General features: G+C 42.3%; 1 protein-coding gene across 3 annotated transcripts in view; it reads right to left on the bottom strand.

Annotated features, from left to right (window-relative positions):
• The window catches only part of RCL1 (RNA terminal phosphate cyclase like 1), a 61,994-nt gene that overhangs the window by 42,298 nt on the left and 3,560 nt on the right, over positions 1-16,136 (bottom strand). For all 3 annotated transcript variants that reach the window (XM_039230811.1, XM_039230812.1, XM_039230816.1), the window contains exon 2: positions 1,280-1,351. In XM_039230811.1, the coding sequence (XP_039086742.1) occupies positions 1,280-1,351 (72 nt within the window). The remainder of the gene's footprint in view (positions 1-1,279; positions 1,352-16,136) is intronic.

Below are 16,136 nucleotides of genomic sequence, written 5' to 3'. Positions count from 1 at the left end.
TTTAAAAATTTTAAATTTTTAAAAAATCTCCAGCAATTTCCAAGTAAACAAGCCAAGGAACACTCAGGGAACAACAGCTTGCAAAGAGCATCTGAGGCCTCAGGCCTGAAACTCGTTCTCCATAAAGTATGACTGAATGCGGCTCCAGACGGCGGAGTCTCACGTGATGCACCGGCCACTTATTAGGCCAAGCTGGTCTTCCTTCTTAAGAAAGCCGGTGCATGAGAAAGCTTGGGGTTTCCTGGGCTGAGTATATGTGCAAAGGTGACCAGCTCAGGGAACTGCCCAAAGTATGTGTGCCATGCTCTCCCTTAAGTGTCCAGAGAAGAGTTTCTAATAGCGAACGAACAGCTGAAAAGAACCTAAATGTTTATCAGCAGAAAGCAATCAAATAAATTACCATGCATCCCTACGACAGAACACTCTAGTAAGCGCACTGACATCCTGAAGTGGGCCCGCATATGCGTGGAGGGCAAGTTCCCTGAGACATGGGCTGCAGGGAAAACACGCGGGCCACAGAACGTGAGGAGCGTGAGCCACTGCGGGTCTGAGGTACTGAGGTGCCCGTGTAAGGAGACATGTGGGAAGGTGCCCAGGGCACACACCCCAGCCTGTGACCTCAGCGACCCCATGGGGAGGGGCTGGAAGAAGAAACAGGTGAAGGGATTTTCACATCTTTTGCATACACGTGTGCATACTTTTAAAAGACAAAAACAGGGGCACCTGAGTGGCTCAGTCGGTTAAGTGGCCGATTTTGGCTCAGGTCATGATCTCACGGTTCGTGGGTTCGAGCCCCACATCAGGCTCTGTGATGACAGCTAGCTCAGAACCTGGTACCTGCTTCAAATTGTGTCTCCCTCTCTCTGACCCTCCCCTGCTCATGCACGCTCGCTCTCTCTCTCTCAGAAATAAATTTTAAAAAAGAAAAGAAAAAGAAAATTCAGCACATTCAACTATCTCAAGGGAGTTTGCTATAAAATTTTATGGTGACAAAATAAACAAACAGACTTCGAAAAAGCCACACATCAATTTTAGGTGTATTTTTGTCGTTGAAGAAGAGGAGGTGCTTGTTTGAGCTGAAATGTTCAGCCCTCTTCTTTTGGTCAAGTGTGCGCCTCTCACACCGGCAGATCTCACACACAACACAGACAACTGAATCACAGGCCGGGAGGCCGGACTTCCCACCCGAACATTTATACCGTTAAAAGGCACGCGAAGTAGAGGAATGTGTGAGAGGTACAGGTGGCTGCTTTCAGGAAAGGGAAGGAAGAGCGCTTACCTGTTTGGTTTATTTCAATCCGAGAACCATTAGTTACTTTGTCCAACAGCCTTATGAAGCTGGCTTCGAAGTCTGTGGGGGGAAGAGGAAATACACCGGTCACCATCTGCAGAGAACGTGGGTCACCCAGGAAGTGCAGCGGAGGGTCAGTGACCCCTGCACCACACCCAGGCTCGAGTCGGCACAGGGCTGGGACCGGAAGCATCTGAAAAGCACTGAGCAGCGTCTGTATGTTTAGTGCAACCCTGAGAAACAACTAGGCTTTCATACCCCACAATAGACAGCAAGCCCACCTGCACCTACGGGGTATCCCTGTCGGCAGCCTAACACCGACATAAAGACCCGTTCTTCGGACCTCAAGAGCGCAAGCCAAACGGGAGAAGCGGCCGAAAGGAGGGGAGAGTTTTAAAGCCAATTCCTTATGTGTTCCTCCCCTGAGAGCAGAAGACAGTGCAGGCCCCCTTCAGTCTCAGAAGCAGTAAGAGGCCCTGGGGTCCCCCACTCAGTCCCTCCTCCCTCCTCGTTCGGCCATCTAACTCATTTAGAGCCATCTACCCACTGTAGCCTGTAACCTCAGCGCACAGGTACTTGAGTGTACACTATTACTGCCACCTTCTTTTTAATGTGTGAATCAAAGACTGGAAGAAAAACCACCATGTGTTAACGAATGGCTCTCTCTGCACGCTAGGGCACTGTATGAAATTCATGTTCTTATTTAAATCCTGATGTACACATTTGCTTCAATTCCTTCTATGGACAGATTGTTAACTGAAACATAAAAACCGGTCATCATTTAAAAGGCGGGTGGGTAGAGAAGAAAAAAATGGATTTTTAATGTGAAAAAGGAGAGGAGGTAGAACGAAGACTCAGGCAGGAGAATATGTCTTGTGCCTTCCCTAAGTGGATCACTCACACTCTCACACACACACACACACACACACTCTCTCTCTCTCTCCCTCTCTCTCTCTCTCTCTCTCACTCCCTCTCTCTGGGGCATCAACCTCCGCCCATGAAGAAGGACAGAAAGACCAACTTTTCCACACTGAAGGCACTGCCACCACCTGGCAAGATAGGCAGTCTCCACCCCTGTCTGTAACACACTAACAGAAGCTTCCAGCACAGACTCCAGCAGTCACTGCACTACTCCCACAGGGCGAGCACGCCAGCTAAGCAATTCCCGTCCACCTGTGCTGCTATGTACCGTGCCACCTCCCCCCCCCCCTCCGGGGTCAAGGTAGATGCTGCAATCCATTCAGAGAGCACTGGGCGAGAAGTCAGAGACCCCAGCGAGTCCCGGCAATCCAGCAGGCGTGTACGGAAGAGACCTTACAGCCGGACCCTCTGTCCTGGGTCTGCAGACCCCCTGGCGGGGAGGGCTGTTCCCACTGCACAGGAGGCCGGGGCACGAGAACGGGAACTGGCAAGTGACGGAGCTGGGGGCGCAGGGCAAGCAGGTTCCCCGCGGTCCACAGTCCTCACCACAACACACCTTTGCCAGACTCAGTCAATGCTCAGAGTCCACCACCTCCTCCAGAAAACCGTGGTACCTCTTTACCGCAGGCACTGACCTACTGCAGGGTCTTGCAGGCCATTTCATGGATCCCCAGTCAACATTTATTGTTAATGAAATTAGAATGACAAGGTCAGAGTGAACTGGAGGTAGGGCACAGTTCGTGAAAACTTCGTGTTTTACAAGTATCTGCATGCGTACTTGGTTGTGGTGTTAGGCATCCCAAAGTTTGAAAATAACTCAACTACAAAATGATTTCTATGGCCTCTTCATATAGACTATTCTGTTTTTAAAATTTTATGCTTATTTTTGAGAGAGGGAAAGAGGGAGAGAGAGACAGAACATGAGCAGGGGAGGGGCAGAGAGAGAGGGAGACACAGAATCTGAAGCAGCTCCAGGCTCTAAGCTGTCAGCACAGAGCCTTACACGGGGCCCAAACCCATGAACCGTGAGTTCTTGACCTAGCCGAAGTCAGACGCTTAACCAACTGAGACACCCAGGCACCCCTAGAACATTCTGGTTTTAAAAATCAGGCATGATCAAGACCACAGTGCCACTTTCTACCTATATTTTTAGCAAACGCAGCGTGATCTGCACAAAAAAAAGGAAACCTTTCGATTTGCTCAAGCTTTTGAGATGGCTAAAGGGGATAGAGGAACAAGAATTTATAAATAAACCCCAAGATTAAACTGCACCGCTCTTGCAGATTAGGAAAGAAAAAAGAACATGTAAAAAAAAAAAAAAAAAGCGTAACTTTAGATTTTTTGTTTCCTTCTGCAACCCACAGGAGTACTTAAGCGTGAACAGCAGAGGGACATGGGCAGGAAGTGAATGGGCACAGAGAACCCCAGGCTGGACCATCCCTTGGTCACAGCAAATAGGTGACTCAGAAACAGTACTTCAAAGAAGCAAACACAAGAGCTAGTTCCAGAATCCTGGCCACAGTGAAGATATAGCTCCATCACGTGGTATGAGAAAGCTCTCAAGTTCACCTAATAATAGTAAGCCTGAAGTCCGCAGTCTTCATTAAGGCAAGATGTGTAGGATTCGTGGTCCCCTCGCTTCCCGTACACGCTTTGTGACCCTTCCTCTTCAAGGCTGCTCTTGGGGGTACAGAGTTTCAGATATCCAAAAACACTGGGGAAAAACACCCAAAACTTGGCACTGCCTGGGACCACATAATTAGGTGATAAAGCCATAAAGACAATGAGCACAAATACCACAGGGGTCAGGACAGTGGCTGCCAGCGGCTGCTGGAAGACGCCCCACCCCAGAGGTCAGAAATGTTCCGTTTCTTGACGTGAACAGGCTCACGCAGGTGTTCACTGTATCAGCTTTTAAGCACTGCTTTTCCGTTTTATGCATTTGTTATGTTACTATACTGAACACTTTTTAAAAATGTCTATTATTAGGACCTTCAATCTCAGAATTCCTTAAATACTGCCTCCGATCCCTAACGCACTGCCCTCCTTATGGGAAGTGAGCTCATCACGTCTTTAAGGGGCCAGTAACTGTAAAACAGTGGCAGTCATCAGCCTGACCCACTCCTCACTAAGAAAGGCAAACTATGTCTCAAATAAGGACATTTATTTATATTTATGTATAACACATATATAAATGTTAGATATAAATATATATAGGCTATATATCAGAACACTCTGCAGCATCAAAATTAAGGAGACTTTTTTACATACTGATGTAAGTCATCTGCATGGTATGCTGAGTGAAAAAAAGATGCTGATGGCCATTTGTGTGAAAGAGGAAAACATGCATATGTATTTGCTTATTTATGTATAAAATAGCCCTGGAAAGATACACAGCAAACTAGTAACACTAGTTGCTTCACAGGGAAGGAAGAATAAAGAAGAGACAGAGGCACACTACACTGTGGAAACCCTTCTTGTTCCCTCTGAGTTTCATGCCATGTGTGTATTTTTTAAAATACATAAAATTTAAGTTAAAAAATACAAATAAAGGTCCTGTGACACAATTTAAATAGCCAACAAAACTGCTCTCATTAAATAGCCTATGAAAGATCTTTCTAATACTACACAGTCACTATGAATAAAACATGTATTCTGTGTATAATACATAATTATACATTATGTGATAAATGATAAATTGTATTTTAACTGAAGCATATAACACCTTTCCAATTTAAACTGTCAATATGTCCAGTAAAAAAAATCACAGAACATAAAATACTTTAAACAGAAATATTAATTCTATCAGAATACACAGGAGTCTACAAAAAAAATCTACCATACTAAATACCTTAATTAACTTAATAAAGGAAAAGAGCAAAACGAACTGAGATTTCAGATATGGAATGCATTTACAAACCAATAAGTAAATAAAAAAATAATCTCAAAAGAGATTTTTAAAATGGGAAACATAGCAGAAAAAAATCAAGGTAATTTATTTAATAAATACAACACAGGGGCACCTGGCTGGCTCAGTCAGTAGAGCATGCCACTCTTAATCTCAGGGTTGTGAGTTCAAGCCCCACGCTGGGCATGGAGCCTACTTTAAAAATTAATTAATTGGGGCGCCTGGGTGGCTCAGTCGGTTAAGCATCCAACTTTGGCTCAGGTCATGATCTTGTGGTTTGTGGGTTCGAGCCCCGCGTCGGGATCTGTGCTGACAGCTAGCTCAGAGCCTGGAGCCTGCTTCAAGATTCTGTATCTCCCTCTCTCTCTGACCCTCCCCTGCTCACACTATCTCTCTCTCACACACAAACAAATAAATAACATTAAAAAATTAAAAAAAAAAGAATACTACAGTTTCTAAAAATAAATAAATAAAAATTAATTAATTAATTTTAAAAATACAACACAGATCAATAGTCTCATTCACCTGTAAGAGGAAATTAAATGTGAGTTAAGAAAATCAGAAATAAAAAACAATATAATTAACAAAAGAAACTATAAGCCTTGTGATAAACTATTCTAATATTTACAGATACGTTTGAAATTCATATAGCTATGTAAAAAGATGATAAAAGGACAAAGAGAGAAACCCCAAACTATGGAAAAGAGAAAATTTATCAATAAACCAAAAGGATCACTGATAAAATTGCTGGAAAATATCTTCCCAACATTCAAAGGAAAATAATTCTTATACTATATGTTCCAAAGAACAACAACAACAAAAGCACAAAGAGAGTTTCAATCACCACCCAGATGCCCCCAAACTAACTTCATATAATACGAACAAATGAGGGGCATCTGGGTGGCTCAGTCAGTTAAACATCTGACTCTGGCTCAGGTCATGATCTCACGGTTCGTGGGTTCGAGCCCCATGTCGGGCTCTGTGCTGACAGCTCAGAGCCTGGAGCCTGCTTCAGACTCTGTGTCTCACGGTTTGTGAGTTCAAGCCCTGCATCCAGCTCTGTGCTGACAGTGTGGAGCCTGCTTGGAATTCTCTCTCCCTTTCTCTATGCCCTTCCCCCACTTGTACTATCTCTCTGTCTCAAAATAAATAAATAAACATAAAAAAAAAAAAAGAAAGAAAAGAGAGGACACCCCAGGAAAGGACTGCAGATAAGACACAAAAAAAGAAGACATTATTAATAAATACAAGATTAAATACAAAAACAGGATGGGGGGGATCAGGTAACTAGCTTACCTATTACTGGAAAGACATCTGATAAAATCCAACATCTTTTTTTCAACAAAATTGTTTTAAAAAGTATGAGGAATGAATTTATTTATTGTAATAGGTTTTTACAGATAAAAAAAGAAGTCTTAGAAGTTCAAGGAGAACATCTTCATTGGCCTTGGGGTAGACCAAGATGTTTTTTTACAAGAGCAGAGAAAAATTTATAGACTGGGCAACATTAAAAGTAGTACCTATTGCTTATCAGAAAAAAACAAACAAACCATGAAGTATGAAAAGACAAATCACAGAATGGAACTAGTTATTTGCAATACCTTAACAGAGAAGCCAAAAAGTGTGCCATGTTAATAAATCATAATAGCATGCTACAGCAATGAAAATCAGCTACTGCTGCTACAGCAGAGATGAATCTGACAAACACGATACAGAACAAAGAAACCAGACATACACAAAAAATACATACTCTACCATACCAGTTATACAAATTATGGTTAACATTTCAGAAATGTAATCTATGGCAGGCAGGGCGCCTGGGTAGCTCAGTCGGTTAAGCAGAAGTGTAATCTATGATTTAAAAAGTCAGTTTATTATTTACGCTGGAGGTAGAAGGAAATGATGTGACAGAGCAGGCAAGAGAGGGGTCTGAGGGCTGCTGCTTCATTTCTTGGCAGGGGTAATGGCTACGTGAGCATATCCACTTTGCAATAATTCACCAAGCTATCTATTATTGTCTCTGCACTTTTATTAATGTGGAGTATCCTCTGGCAAAAGTTCATTTTTAAAAAATAAAAACCAAGCTCAAAGAACGAGTATCTTTAAAAAATACGAGAAATGCAAAGAAATCCATTCATCTCTCCAATTTGCTATACTAGAAATACCATTAAAAATATCTCCAAAAAAAGAAAAAACACAGAAGGTGTCAATACAAGGAAGAATCCCTTAATCCCTTAATCACAATTAAGGGAAAAGTTATCTTACCAATTAAGCAAGAGGATTTCACATACTTGGATTTGACCCCACATTTTTAAAAAGCATTATCTTTGACCCAAAAATTCCATATTTAGAACTCTATCCTGCAGAAATAGAAGTATGCTAGGATATATATACAAAAATTTTTATTGCTGCTTTATTTATAACAAACACTGAAGATTACTTTTTTTATCCCATACTTTCAAATGTTCCTAGCTATTTTGCAGTGCTTATTTAAAAACCTGTAAAAGAAATAAAATAAACAAAGGGAAATTTAATTCTCTGATTTATGCTATTTTATGACCTTTCAAGTTTCCTATTCATATATAAATTCTTCAGTTCTAGTCTTTTTCTTTACAAACACACTGGGAGGAAAAATCATACAATCACATCAATTGATGCAGAAATGGCATCTGACAAAAATACCACATTCATTCATAATAATAATAATAAACTTAGAAAACAGGAATAGAAGTGAACTGTCTCAATTTGATGGAAAGCATCTTAAAAACAACAACAAAAACTATACAGCTAACATCACACTTAGCAGCCGAACACGGGAAGCCTTCCCCGTAAGATAGTGAACAGGGCAATTTGCTCTCGCTGCATACTTAACATGGTGCTAGAAGTTGTAGCCAATGCAGTGAAGAAGAGGAAATAAAGCCATAAAGTTCAGAAAGAAGACATGAAAGTATTCGCATTTGCAGATGGCATGGTTGTTTACACAGAAAATCCCAAAGGGGCGCCTGGGTGGCTCCCTTGGTTAAAGGTCTGACTTTTGATTCCAGCTCTGGTCACGATCTCAAGGTTGACAAGACTGAGCCCAGAGTTAGGCTCTGCACTGACAGCCTGGAGCCTACTTGGGATTCTCTCTTCTTCTCTCTCTGCCTCTTCCCAGCATGTGCACACATGCATTCTTTCTCTCTCAAAATAAATAAACTTCAAATAAACTTAAAAAAAAAATCCCAAAGAATCTGCAGAAAGACACCTGGAAGTAACAAGTAAATTCATCAAGGTTACAGGATACAAGAGACACATCTTCCAAAAAAATAAACTATTTCTATTTACTAGCATTGAACAGATGGAGACCAACACTAAAAATACTCTACCATTGACAACTGCTCAAAGAGTAAAAATATTTAGGTGTAAATCTAACAAAATGTGTACAGAACTTGTATGCTGAAAACTACATAATGTTCCTGTCAAAATCCTAACAAGATTTGTGTTTAGATGAGAACAGATCATTCTGAAATTTATATGGAAAGGTAAAGGAACCAGAATACCTTACAAAATCATGAAAAGTAATTGTGTAGGGATCAGCCTACACGATGATAGGTCCAGTAATCAAGGGTACGTGCTACTGACCAAGGGACAGACGTAGAGATCAGTGGAAACAAATTCAGGTCCCAAAAACAACCCATACAAATGTGCCCAACTAATTTTTTTACAAAGGTACTAAAGTGATTCAATGGAAGAAAGGTAGCCCTCTTTTATTTTTAATAGTTTACTGTCAAGTTGGTTTCCATATAACACCCAGTGCTCATCCCCATAAGTGCCCTCACAAGTGCCCTCCTCCATGCCCATCACTCCCCTTCCCCTCCCCCCTATCTGCCCTCAGTTTGTTCTCAGCATTCAAGAGTCTCTCATGGTTTGCCTCCCTCCCTCTCCCCCACTGTTTTCCCCCTTCTTCTCCCCCATGGTTCTCCGTTAAGTTCCTACTAATCCTCCTATACGTGCAAACATATGGTATCTGTCCTTCTCTGCCTGACTTATTTCGCTCAGCATAACACCCTCAAGGTCCATCCATGTTGCTACACATGGCCAGATTTCATTTTTTCTCATTGCCATGTAGTATTCCATGGTATAGATAAACCACATCTTCTTGATCCATTCGTCCGCTGATGGACACTTAGGCTCTTTCCATGTTTTGGCTATTGTTGAAGGTGCTGCTATGAAAATTGGGGTCCATGTGCCCCTATGCCTCAGCACTCCTGGATCCCTTGGGTAAAATCTTAGCAGTGCTATTGCTGGGTCATAGGGGAGTTCTATTGTTAATTTTTTGAGGAACCTCCACACTGTTTTCCAGAGGGGCTGCACCACTTTGCATTCCCACCAACACTGTAGGAGGATGACCGTTTCTCCACATCCTCACCAGCATCTAGAGTTCTCTGATTTGCTCATTTTAGCCACTCTGATCGGCATGAGGTGGTATCTCAGTGTGGTTTTGACTTGTATTTTCCTGATGAGGAGGGATGCTGAGCATCGTTTCATGTGTCTGTTGGCCATCTGGATGTCCTCTTTGGAGAAGTGTCTGTTCAAGTCTTCTGCCCACTTCTTCACTGGATTCTTTGTTTTTCGGGTGTGGAGTTTGATGGGTTCCTTATAGATTTTGGATATTAACCCTTTATCTCATTTGCAACTATCTTTTCCCATTCTGTCAGTTGCCTATTAGTTTTATGGACTGTTTCCTTTGCCATGCAAAAGCTTTTAATCTTGATGAGGTCCCAATAGTTCATTTTTGCTCTTGATTCCCTTGCTTTGGGAATGTGTCAAGTAAGAAATTGCTGCAGTTGAGGTCAAAGAGGCTGTTTCCTGCTTTCTCCTCTAGGGTTTTGATGGTTTCCTGTCTCACGTTCAGGTCCTTTATCCATTTTATTTTTGTGTATGGTGTGAGAAAATGATCTAGTTTCATTCTTCTGCATGTTGCTGTCCTGTTCTCCCAGCACCATCTGTTAAAGAGGCTGTCTTTTTTCCATTGGACACTCTTTCCTGCTTTGACAAGGATTAGTTAGCTGTACACTTTTGGGTCCACTTCTGAGTTCTCTATTCTGTTCCACTGATCTGAGTGTCTGTTTTTGTGCCAGTACCATACTGTCTTGATGATGACAGCTTTGTAGTAGAGGCTAAAGTCTGGGATGGTGATGCCTCCCGTTTTGGTTTTCTTCTTCAATATTACTTTGGCTATTTGGGGTCATTTGTGGTTCTATACAAATTTTAGGATAGTTCTAGTTTTTAGAAGAATGCTGTGCAATTTTGATTGGGACTGCACTGAATGTGTAGATTGCTTTGGGTAGTAATGACACCTTAACTATATTTATTCTTCCTATCCATGAGCAGGGAATGTTTTTCCATTTCTTTGTGTCTTCTTCAATTTCCTTCATAAGTCTTCTATAGTTTTCATCATACAGATCTCTTGTATCCTTGGTTAGGTTTATTCCTAAGTATTTTATGTTTTTTTGTGCAATTGTGAATGGGGTCAGTTTCTTGATTTCTCTTTCTGTTGCTTCATCGTTGGTGTATAAAAATGCAACCAATTTCTGTACGTTGATTTTGTATCCAGCAACTTTACTGAATTCTTGGATCAGTTCTAGTAGGCTTCTGGTGGAGTCCGCCAGGTTTTCTAAGTGGAGTATCATGTCATCTGCAAAAAGTGAAAGTCTGACTTCTTCTTTGCCAATTCTGATGCCTTTTATTGTCTTTTGTTGTCTGATGGCTGATGCTAGGACTTCCAGCGCTATGTTAAACAACAGTGGTGAGAGTGGACATCCCTGTCGTGTTCCTGGTCTCAGGGGGAAAGCTCTCAGTTTTTCCCAGTTGAGGATGATGTTAGCTGAGGGCTTCTCATAGATGGCTTTTATGATGTTTAAGTTCCTTCTATCCTGACTTTCTCGAGGGTCTTTATTAAGAAGGGATAGGGGCACCTGGGTGGCTCAGTTGGTTGGGCATCCGACTTCAGCTCAGGTCATGATCTCACAGTTCGTGGGTTTGCGCTCTGCATCAGGCTCTGTGCTGACAGCTAGCTCAGAGTCTGGAGCCTGTTTCAGATTCTGTATCTCCCTCTCTCTCTGACCCTCCCCTGCTCACGCTGTCTCTCTCTCTCAGAAATAAATAAAACATAAAAAAAAAAAATTTAAAGAAGGGATGTTGTATCTTGTCAAATGCTTTTTCTGCATCTATGGACAGGATCATATGGTTTTTATCTTTTCTTTTGTTGACATATCACATTGATTGATTTGCAAATATTGAACCAGCCCTGTAATCCAGGAATGAATCCCACTTGATCTTGATAGATAATCCTTTTTATGTGCTGTTAAATTTGATTTGCAAGTATCTTGTTGAGGATTTTTGCATCTGTATTCATCAGGGATATTGGCCTATAGTTCTTTTTTTTGCTGGATCTCTGTCTGGCTTGGGAATCAGAGTGATGCTGGCTTCATAAAATGAGTCTGGAAGTTTTCCTTCGATTTCTAGTTTTTGGAATAACTTGAGAAGAATGGGTATTAATTCTGTTTTAAATGTCTGGTAGAATTCCCCATGGAAGCCATCTGGGCCACGGCTCTTATTTGTTGGGAGATTTTTGATAACTGATTCGATTATGGGTCTGTTCAGATTTTCTATCTCTTCCTGTGTGAATTTTGGTAGTGAGTGTGTGTTTAGGAATTTGTCCGTTTCTTCTAAGTTGTCCAATTTGTTGGCATATAATTTTTCATATATCAGTATTCCCTGATAATTGCTTGTATTTCTGAGGGGTTGGTTGTAATAAGTCCATTTTCATTCATGATTTTGTCTATTTGTGTGCTCTCTCTTTTCTTTTTGAGAAGCCTGGCTAGAGGTTTGTCAATTTTGTTTATTTTTTCAAAAAACCAACTATTGGTTTCATTGATCTGTTCAACTGTTTCTTTGGTTTCTATAGTGTTTATTTCTGCCCTGATTTTTATTATTTCTCTTCTCCTACTGGGTTTGGGGTGCTCTTGCTGCTCTCCCTCCAGTTCCTTTAGGTGAGCTGTTAGATTTTGTACTTGCGCTTTTTCTAATTTCTTGAAATAGGCCTGAAGTGCAATGTACTTTCCTCTTAGGACTGCCTTTGCCGCATCCCATAGAGTTTGGATTGTTGTATTTTCGTTTTCATTTGTTTCCATATATTTTTGAATTTCTTCTCTAATTGCCTGATTGGCCCATTCGTTCTTTAGTAGAGTGTTCTTTAACCTCCATGTTTTTGGAGGTTTTGCAGACTTCTTCCTGTGATTGGAAAGGGAGCCCTTTAAACAAACGGTGTTGGAGTAATTGGACACCCATAAAGCCAAAAAGAAAAAAAAAGAAAGAAAGAAAAAAGAAAAAAAGAAACCTCAACCTAAGCTTTAAACTTCATACAAAAATCAAACGTAAAACTATAAAACCTTTAGGAAAAAAAAACATTGAAAATCTTTGGGATCTTAGAACCAGGCAAAGAGATCTTAGCTTCAACAACAAAAGCACAAGCTATAAAAGACAAATTTGACCAGTTCTATTACATTAAAAGTAAAATCTTGCTCTGCAAAGACTGAGTTAAGAGAATGACAAGACCGGGGGTGCCTGGCTGGCTCAGTCGGTGGAGCAAACACCTCTTGATCTAAGTCAGGGTCATGAGTTCAAGCCCCACACTGGGTGTACAGCCTACTTAAAAGAGAAAGAAATAATGAAAAGACAAGCTCTGGAGTGGGATAAAATATCAGCTGTTCACATATCTGACAAAAGGCCAGAACACATAAAGAACTCTCAAAACTTAAGGTCAAAACAATCCTACTAGGAAATGCTGTCCAGGGAGGCAGTGAGCACAGCAAGTACTACACCTCTCTGGGCGCCCGGCCCGGCCACCCTGCAGCTCCTGACAGCGTCCCAGATGTGAGGACCATGGGCTCTGCCCCCTTCCTCATCTCTTTCCTCCTCTCCAGGGGTGGGGTACTCCTGGGTTTTGTAACCCTCCTCAGAAACCGGGTCACACTCACTGGTGTTCCTCCTCCTCTGAACGCCATTAATGGCCTTCACATCAACAGCATCACCCATCCCTGGCCACCACCAAGGAAACTGCAGCCCGCCCTCCAAATCCAGGAACATCAAGTTCTACAAGAAAGTCTGGTCAAGATGGGACTGTTCCAACATGTGACCTCTGGTGGGGAAAGGGGTGGGACAGCGACCTTGAAACTGCTGCCTCAGCCAATGACCTCTGGAGGTCTTCCAGATACAGCCCAGTGAACTCGGCAGCTGGTGTGCAGGGCCAGAGGCCAGGAGGGGTCCTCAGTGCCACCAGCCACATGAGCTTAGCTAAGTTATCAAGATGTTGATTTTAGAAGAAGTAACACGTTTTAAAACCGTAAAAAATAAAAAATAAAGAGTGACAACAGCAAATGCTGGCAAGGGTGTACGGAACCTGAATCACCCCCACACTGCTGGTAGAAATATAAAATGGCAAACAGTGTGGCAGTTTCTTAAGTATGCAAACTACCATACAACCCAGCAACTTCGCTCGTAGGCTTGTGGACCAGGCAAAGACTTACATTTACACAAAAACCTGTACAGAAATGTCTATAGCAGCTTACTCATAATGGCCCCCAAACTGGAAATAATCCAGATGTCTTTCAACAGGTGGACGGGTAAGAAAAACTGTGGTACTTTCATACCATGGAATACTGCTCAACAATAATAAGGAACAAATTTGATTTAAAAAAAAAAAAAAAGCAAATCTCCAGAGAAATCATGCTGAGTGAAAAAAAGTCAACCACATAAAGTTACTTACTATGGTTCCATTTATATAACATTCTCTGAATGATAAAATTATAGGAATAGAGAACAGATTATCGATTGCCAAGGGTTAAGAAGTTAGTGGGGCAAGGAGGAAAAATGGGTGTGGCTAAAAAAGGGCAACTTGAGGAATCTTGGTGGTAATGGAAATGCTCAGGGTCCTTACTCTTACCAATGTCAGCTCCCTGGATATGATACTGTACTACAGCTCTTACAAGATGTTACAAGTATAGACAAGATCTCTTGGTATTACTTATTATAACTGCATATGAATATACAACTATCTCAAAAGTTTAGCTTTCAGGGTGCCTGGATGGTTCAGTCAGTTAAGCATTCAACTCTTGATTTCAGCTCAGGTCATGATCTCATGGTTTGTGGCATCAAGCCCCATGTAAGGCTCTGAGCTGACAGCTGGGAGCCTGCTAGAGATTCTCTCTCTTCCTCTTCCTCTGCTCCTCCCCCAAGCTTATGCACACTCTCTCTCCCTCTCTGCCCCTGCCCCAAGCGTGTGCACACACATTCTCTCAAAATAAACATTTTTAATAAATAAATAAAAGCATAGTTAAAAAAAAAAAAGTGGTACACAGTTCCATCTGGAATAGCATTTTACAGCTTCCAAGCAACAGCAGATCTGAAAGTAGACCATAAGAATTCTTGGCATTTATCTTTAAAAGATGAGTATCTCATTTTGGGGCCCCTAATAATTGTCAGGTGGCAGCAAACTTTAACAGTCAACAGATGCACAAAAGCGCAGGTTCCCCAGCAAGAAGGCAATATTCAATCTACTATCATTACTAAAATAAAATACAGGTGCTCCTTGCGGTATACTAAGTAATGTGTGGGGCGCCTGAGTGGCTCAGTCAGCTAAGCACCTGACTCTTGGTTTCGGCTCAGGTCATGATCTCACAGTCTGAGTTCAAGCCCCGTGTTGGGTGCTGCGCTGAGGGCATGAAGCCTGCTTGGGATTCTGTCTCCACCTCTCTCTCTGTCCCTTCCCTGCTCGTATGTGCACTCTCTCAAAATAGATAAACACTAAAAAGAAAATAAATAAATGTATTTGGTCTTTGCCCTCAATTCCTGGCACAGAGCTCCTAAAACCCTTGGAAGGAAGTTCCAAAATAACAGGAGTGTCTTTTAAAATGTATTCATAAGGAGCCCATTTGGAGTACATTTGAATTTATGCTGATGAGGTGACTTAGCATGGGGCCCATACATGGCCTCAGAGTGGGGCTGGTCACCAGAAAAAAGGTGATTAGATAGAGGCTTGGAACCTTCAGCCCCACCACTGACCTTGAGGGACAGGGAGGCTGCCTGGAGACTAAACCCTATAAAAACCCTAGAACAAGGAGAGAACTTCCAGGGTGGCACATACTGATTGCAGAGAGACAGCAGCTCTTCATCTAGACCCTTTGGGACCTGGCCCTATACACCTCATCTGTGTGTGTTCAGCCGTGTCCTTCACAAAATCCTTTGTAATAAGCCGGTAAATATTAGTGTTTCCCTGAGTTTAGTGAGCCACTCTAGCAAATTATCAGCCCAAGAAGGGGACTGTAGGATCCCCCGATTTATACAGCCAGCTGGTCAGCAGTACACGTGGCCTGAATGTGCGACTGGGACTTGTGACTGAGGCCTGAAGCGGCAGCAGTCAGGTAGGACAGAGCCCTTGCCCTGTGGGATCTGAAGTTCTCTCCCTGTAGACAGTGTCGGAACGGAGCTGAATCTGTAGTACACGCCGCTGATGCCCGCTGAGAACTGGAGAACTGCTTCGTAGGGGAAAAAACCCACACATCTGGTGTTAGAAGTATTTAGAGAAGAAAAACAAGTTTCCCTTATGATTCTCCTTCCAGAAGATGCAATTTATGAACAGCCAGATTTATCCCCCAAACAACCCATCAGTTTACCAAACGATGTTTTCCTTTCAAAGGACCTCTGTGTAGCATGTTTCAGCAACACAGCGTAAGGAATTCTTTTCATTAAAACTCCATTCCCCCTCCCTTTTCAGACTCTCATCTGCCTGTGCCACGTGCAGCACTCCCGTGGGCCCACGGAACTCCCCTCTCCAATTTCACAGGGGAACCCGGCTCGGTCAGGTGACTGGCTCAGGGGTGGGGACAGGCCCACATCCTAAGTGCTAACCCAGTGCCCCTCCAGCCAGAGTCCATCTTTCCGTTATTCCCACTTAAAACCGTCATCATGCTCATG

The sequence above is a fragment of the Hyaena hyaena genome, unplaced genomic scaffold (genome assembly GCF_003009895.1).
Source record: "Hyaena hyaena isolate Hyena2069 unplaced genomic scaffold, ASM300989v1 scaffold_51, whole genome shotgun sequence".
In the NCBI taxonomy this organism is placed as follows: Eukaryota; Metazoa; Chordata; class Mammalia; order Carnivora; family Hyaenidae; genus Hyaena; species Hyaena hyaena.
Note: the sequence above shows the minus strand (reverse complement) of the source record. Positions and strands in the feature narration are given on the sequence as shown.